At 35.3% G+C, this 6,551-nt stretch overlaps 1 protein-coding gene across 1 annotated transcript; it reads left to right on the top strand.

Annotated features, from left to right (window-relative positions):
* Positions 1–2,048: 2,048 nt before the first annotated feature.
* LOC104504295 (uncharacterized protein KIAA2026-like) lies at positions 2,049–3,475 on the top strand (the record flags this gene model as incomplete). The annotated part of the gene is made up of 1 exon (XM_010147025.1): positions 2,049–3,475. A coding segment is annotated over one exon (1,427 nt), but the record flags the coding sequence as incomplete, so codon positions are not given.
* Positions 3,476–6,551: the final 3,076 nt, after the last annotated feature.

Genomic DNA, 6,551 nt, shown 5'->3' on the forward strand with positions numbered 1-6,551 from the left:
AATATTAATAGATGTAACTAGAACAAAATTCAGGATAAAAAAATACTCACTTTACCTATGTAAATAGATTGTTGAATTTACCATTCCTTTCACCTAGAATGGCAAATGGGTTTTTGTTGTTAGACGACACTAATTTTATGTTTAAATTAGTGCTGCAAAGTCAGACTTTTGCCTTTAAATCCCATCCATTATACAGTTAAATTAATGCTTCGTTGGGAGGCTGAAGTTGAGAATTTACTGACCTGTTTGCTTTTACATTTTAATTTTATGTTTTAGATGGATCTCTCTTTCTGGATTTGATAGGTACATAAATAACAAAGATGCATGTGGGTGGTATTAAAAATTTATGTTCAAATTATGGTAAGAAGTCACTTGAAATTTAATTTAATACTGTAAGATAAAGCATTCAGTGGCATCTTACTGTGTTAAATGTCATTTTGCATACACAGAAGAGGCAGATTTTAAGTTTGTGATCATGGCACATTTCTTCTGCATTGATAGTAAAATATGGGCCAAGCTAGGTTTGTCGCATTTTTTACATTATTGAGACATCTAGTCAATACTTAATGTTTCAAGTACACATTCTTCATGCTAGAAACCACTATTAGATGCATGTTGTCGAAAGAAATATTTTAATACGCCATTACTGTGTGGCTGAATTTGGAAAGCATTTATGCTTGGAATGGACACTTGGCATTTATTTGCTACCTTTATATGAAGAAATTTAACTGAAGTTTAGGAATCTGGAAGTAAGGACATACAAATTCCAGTAGCTAGTCACATTAGTGATATATGCAGATGATTGTTTCTGGCAGTGGCCAGTGAAAGCTTCAGAGAAAAAGAAATGAGAAGCTTTGGATGAGCTCTAGAAGAACTTTCCTGTATGTACAGCTGTATCCTACTACTGTCTTTTGCAGTCTGGTCATGCCTTGAGGCAAAAATGTTAGTTTACCATTGCAACAACAGAAAAAAAAAATATCCCTCCTGTTACTGATCACCCTTGATACTCTTGTGGTTCGTGCAGATGTCCTGCTTTTCACTTTGGAATTAACTTATCCTGTGTTCTAGTAAGTTAGATGATAAGCTATGTGTGATTGATTATCTAAAGTGGAAGCTTTTATTCCTCTTAAACTTGTTGCCTTTAAATTTCATTATGAGTTTACAAATAAAAGCAAATAGAAGTTCCCAGTCTTACCATATTAGTTTTGTATGTTGCTGTCATATTTCTCTTGCTAGTGTTTTGTGTAGAGTCCCAGACTTTTCAGAAGTTTTTACAGGCCTCTGATTACTGATAACCTCTTTCTCTGAATACCCACTATTTCTGCTCTATCCTTTTTTTAGATAGGGGGACCAGAACTGAATACAGTTTTTCAGGTGAGGGCAAACCATTTATTAATGTAATGACATTTTATTTCTGGTGTTATTTTCCATCACATTCTTCATACATCCTGATATTTGTTTCCTTTTTGACCACCATTGCAAACCAACTGGTAATACTCCTGTGGGTGGGAGGGAAAATGGTTTTTGTATGTGAATGAAGCACTTAACATTTGGCATGTACACCTGTGTACTAAGGAACGGATTTACAAGGTAGGTGATACAAGCCGCAGAGCAACCACTTGAAAGCAAGACTTACCTGGAATTCATTGACAGAGACTTTTATATGGTTAGTTTGTTGGAAATACTTAATCCTCCCAAAAAGGGATTGGGGAAAGGAACACATTTTTTAAAAAGAAAATCTAAACCACCCGAAGTATTGCTGTCAGACAGGTTTTGGGTTTTTTGTTGGTTTGGTTTTTTTTTTTTCCCCTTACTTGTTCCCCTTTTTTAACTTAGTGGTATTAGAAATAAAAGACTATAATTTCCCATTTTGGTGCAGTGATGTGTTGTGAAATCCAAAGTAAGACAAACTGAATTAAAACTTTATGTACTGTGTTCTTTATTACTTCAAGATAAGTATGTTTCTCATGCTGTAGTTTTGAAGTTTTTCTCCACAGTTTCTTTTTGTTCACCTGATATCTGAATTTTCATGAACTTTCTTTTAATAGGCTGAGAGAGCAAGGAAGAAAAGAAGCAGAAGAAGCTAGTCAGAAAGAAATAGAAGAATGGGAAAAGTCACTTTTAGCTCAAGCAGCACCTACAAGGATGGAGACAATGTGGGAGATCCCAGCTATTGGTCATTTTCTTTGTTTAGCACAACAGATTTTAAATTTACCTGAAATAGTATTCTATGAATTGGAACGTTGTCTTCTGATGCCTCAGTGTAACACTTTTCTATCTAAAATAATGACTTCTTTGTTAAGTCCTCCTCATCGCAGATCTACGTTACATCGCAGGCCTACACTTTCTTACAGGACTTGGGAAGCAGCTCTTAGACAGAAAGTGCAACACTGGTATAATGTTGTAGGGCAGACTGAAAATCCTAATAGCTCTGCAGAAAAACTTGGATTATGCCCACAGTTTTTCAAAGTCCTTGGAGAAGTTAATCCCTTGGAGGAAAAACCATTTCATGAGCTACCATTCTACCAAAAGGTGTGGCTGCTGAAAGGTCTCTGTGATTTTGTGTATGAAACACAAAAGGATGTTCAAGATGCAGTGCTAGGTCAGCCTATCCATGAATGCAGAGAAGTAATTCTTGGTTATGACTACTTGGAGAATGCCTATGTTCATTTTCCCCAGTTCTGTGGTGCAGATGTTCGGATTTACAAACAAAAACCTTTTCGGGCTCCGGAATTCCCATCTTCTCCCATCAAAGTTAAAAAAGTGTCACGTGTTAAACTGGAGAAAGTAAAACATGAATATGTAAACAAAAGCAATGGGGAGGTCAGTTCTGGTGGCAGAGGAGAGCTGCTACATCATTCTAAGATGGGAGTAGAGAAAAGTGTGGACTCTCTTGTTATCTGTCCAGAAAAAAGAACATGTTTAGGTAGCATTAAAGTCACTACAGAGAAGATTAACTGTGAAAGCAAGACCTCAGGAGTTTGTGACATCAAAAAAACTGGTTGCTATAAAGAGAACTTGAGGAATTTGATTAGTTCAGGAGAGATTGTTGGTATGGGTGGTCTCCCTAGTTCAGGAGAAATAAGGGCTGTGGGGAATGGACAAGGCTGTGTTGAAATGGCCAGAGTAAAAGTTGAGACCAGTCCATTCAAGGAGAACACACTGAAGGCTTGCCAGATGCATGTCAATGGTACTCATGATGATAACCAAGACATAAATTACCACGCATGTGCTAAAGAAAAAATGCTAGAGAACTCACACCAAAATAGTGAGAAACTAAGTAAGTTGCGGGCAAAAAAGAAGAAAAAGAAAAAAAAGTTGAAGGATATTCTAAATGAAAATCTACAGAGAAAGCTTGATGACTGGCAAAGAAAGCATGAGATTCATCTTCATCCATTCAAATCTTATAAATCTGAGTTTCAAAACAAGTTGTTTATAATTAAAAAGAAAGCAAAGCACAAGAAGCACAAGTCTGGTAAGTTGAGATTTTTACCTGTAGTAAAAATTAGGAGGATATTGATTTCTTTTTTTTTTCTAATTGTTTTCTTAGTAGATTAGTCTACATTTTAGTTTATGAAACAGCCTTATTGCATTAGACTTCTCTGATACTAATTTTCATATGCAAGTTTTCCATTGAGTAACACAAGCATACAAGCCAGGGTCCTCAGCTGATTAAACTGTGATTCATTTGCAGAATGCATCTTTAGAGAACATAATTAATTGGAAGAGTTTGTTACAAAAAATATTAAGGAGAATGAATCTGATGAGCATCAGAGTCTAGGCTGAAGTTGTTTTATACTGTCTTATATCTATATCAATTGTGGAAATATTTTTCCCCTTACTGATAATATTACTTTATTCAAATTACAAAGAAACAGAATAATTACATGACATGGTTAATCTAAAATCATTCCTATGGGGACTGTGCAAAGTTAGGTCACTAAACGGTACTCCTTAGGCTGCGGGCCTAATCCGTGTCTGCTTAGTCCAACAACTGAGATATACAGATGGAATTTTTATTACAGATGTGGGAAACATCCAGTTAAGTGTTTCAGGTAGGTGATCCAAAATTCAGATTTTGGTTAACTCACTAGGAAAAAAAAAAAAATTAAACCAGAAGAACTACGAAATTTCTAGGTCAGTTGAAATTGTCAGGTGATGGTAGTATCTTTGATGTCACGTGAAGCACCATAAAGCTTGATCAGATATCTGGTTTATATCAGTTAAGCAATGTGCATAGAACAGCATGTGCCATTTTTAATAGTTTATTGTTTTGAAAGACAATCACTGTTGGCAAAACAAACTGGCAATACTTGAAAGTAGCTTTTGAAGTTAGTCGATAGAGTTGATGTTTACTGTGGTAATTGCTTTTCTTGTATGTGTCATAAAAGTAACAGAAGTTAAAAAAAGCTGACCATTTGCCTCCATCTTGGTACTTGATATACTTAATAACATGTTAGCAGAATTTTTTATAGTTTCAAATTATATTTTGTTTTTAAAGATGAAAAGAGACAAATTTTGAAGTTCTGTTAGAAGAACTGTAAATACTGGCATGTAAGTTTAAACTTATTTTTAAAGAAATGTGTCCTGAACAGCTATCACAGAATGATTGTGTTTATGATAAAAATGCATTATATAATCTCAGTGAAAATTCTCATATTTTTAATTTCTATATATTTATCTGTAACATTAAAGACATTTTGGTCTTGAGTAGATCCCAGACTAAATCCTGCACTGTTAGTGGAAATTGTAGTGCTTACTGTAAGATATTTAATCGTAATACCTAAATACAGCAGTTCTTTCAGTTCAAAAGTCCTGTCTTTTAACTGACAAATGGAAATTAAGGTCATTAATAAAACTGGAGTCAAGAGAGAACTGCCCTTCTATCTCTTTCCTTTTGGTACCTTGTGTGTGGTGCATAGATGCTGAAGTGAAAGCATAAAATCACTGGCTTTTCATTGTCTTGGTTACCTTACATATATCTTGACCTTTAGAGTTGTTATGTGATCTCCATTTCTTGCAGTAAGTCTTGTTTGTTTTCTGAAATGCTAAAAAAAGTTTGGGTTTTGTAATATCTTAATGCCAAAGCACATCTCATGTTGATCTAATACAGGCTTGTAACAGGTTATTTATCCAATTATCATCCTTCGTGCTTTATGCTGAGCTTTATTAGAATGTATTTTAGGAACCAAATATGTTTTGGAAGCATATTATAAAGCGAGGAAGAGTTCCACACTACTAAAAACATGGGAGTTAAACAGTTGTTCATTCAGTTTTAATTTCTGGTTTTACATGACTGAATACTAAATACAGCAGCAGAATGCCACGTACCTCTGTTTTTCCAATTCCATGTTGTGTCATAATTTAGTATAGAAAATAATTAGTGTATAGTTTTGTTAAGAATATTTATCCGTAACTGAGGACCAGTGTAGATACCATTAATCATCTGAACTTAGGTTTTAATTATACATGTTTTCATCCTGGGAGAACACTGCAGGCATAATAGACTACTCCAGTGCATTGTCAGTTTCAGATCGGAGGGAAACATGCCAGTACAGGTGGGATGCAGAAAAGAGTTACAAAGTTTTCTGTCCCGCCTTCTGTTGGTGTTCGCAGTTTTGCAGCTCTGACTGCACACAAAGATGCCGTGTGTGTCTGTTCAATGAGGATTTATGAAAATTCCTCTTCTCCACTTTTACTTTTCCTGTGTCTCTAAGTTGTGCTCAGGTGGCATGTTTGTTTCCATTCAGGTGGAAGGCATGAAACATTCCTTTTCATCTGCAGGTGACAGGCATTATCCTGGACATAATATGAAGGGTTCAGTTTCTTGTGGTAGTCTCTTGTCTTTTATCTCTTAATATGTTGAGACTTTTCCCTTCTTATTCTGACCACTTCTTCATTGCAATTTTGACCCCCCTGGAGAAAAATTTCCTGAAACATTATACTATTCCTAGGAAGAGCTTTTCTTCCTATGCTAGTTAAGGGCCCATTAGCCCTGTAGCTGTTAGGCAGAAATGGATAGGATTGGATTGAATTCATGCTGATGCCTTATTGTTTTTTACTGTTTCATAATGTTTAAAGCTAAGAAGCATTTCTCAAAGTTCTTCTGAAATTTTATCTTCTGTTTATCTACCCTTACAATGTAGAACAGAGAAAGAGGTTTGGTAAAACATCTGAATTCACCGAAACACTTGATTAAAATCTGATCATAGCCATAATCACACTTTACAATGTTCTTTGAAAGTACCAGGAATGTTGAAGTGAGTAACTTTCCTTACTTTTTAACAAGGTGATTTCTTTTTCTGCTGTTGGTTCTCTAAGGTAGCTAAAGGTCAGTTTGAGTCACAGTTCATGTTTCTGTTGAAATGATTTGCTACTTGATGTAGCAGTGGTACACAAAAGATACTTTTGATAAATACAGTCTGGTCCTGCAGGTTTTTAGCTGAAAATTTCCAGTAACTGCTGTGAGCAAAGCTTACTGGAGAGCACAGCCATGTTGTGAGTATTGCTGTAGATATGAGATTTTCCTGGCAATCCCAAGCACAAGTACA

Source organism: Eurypyga helias, unplaced genomic scaffold, assembly GCF_000690775.1.
Source record: "Eurypyga helias isolate BGI_N326 unplaced genomic scaffold, ASM69077v1 Scaffold52202, whole genome shotgun sequence".
Taxonomy (NCBI): domain Eukaryota; kingdom Metazoa; phylum Chordata; class Aves; order Eurypygiformes; family Eurypygidae; genus Eurypyga; species Eurypyga helias.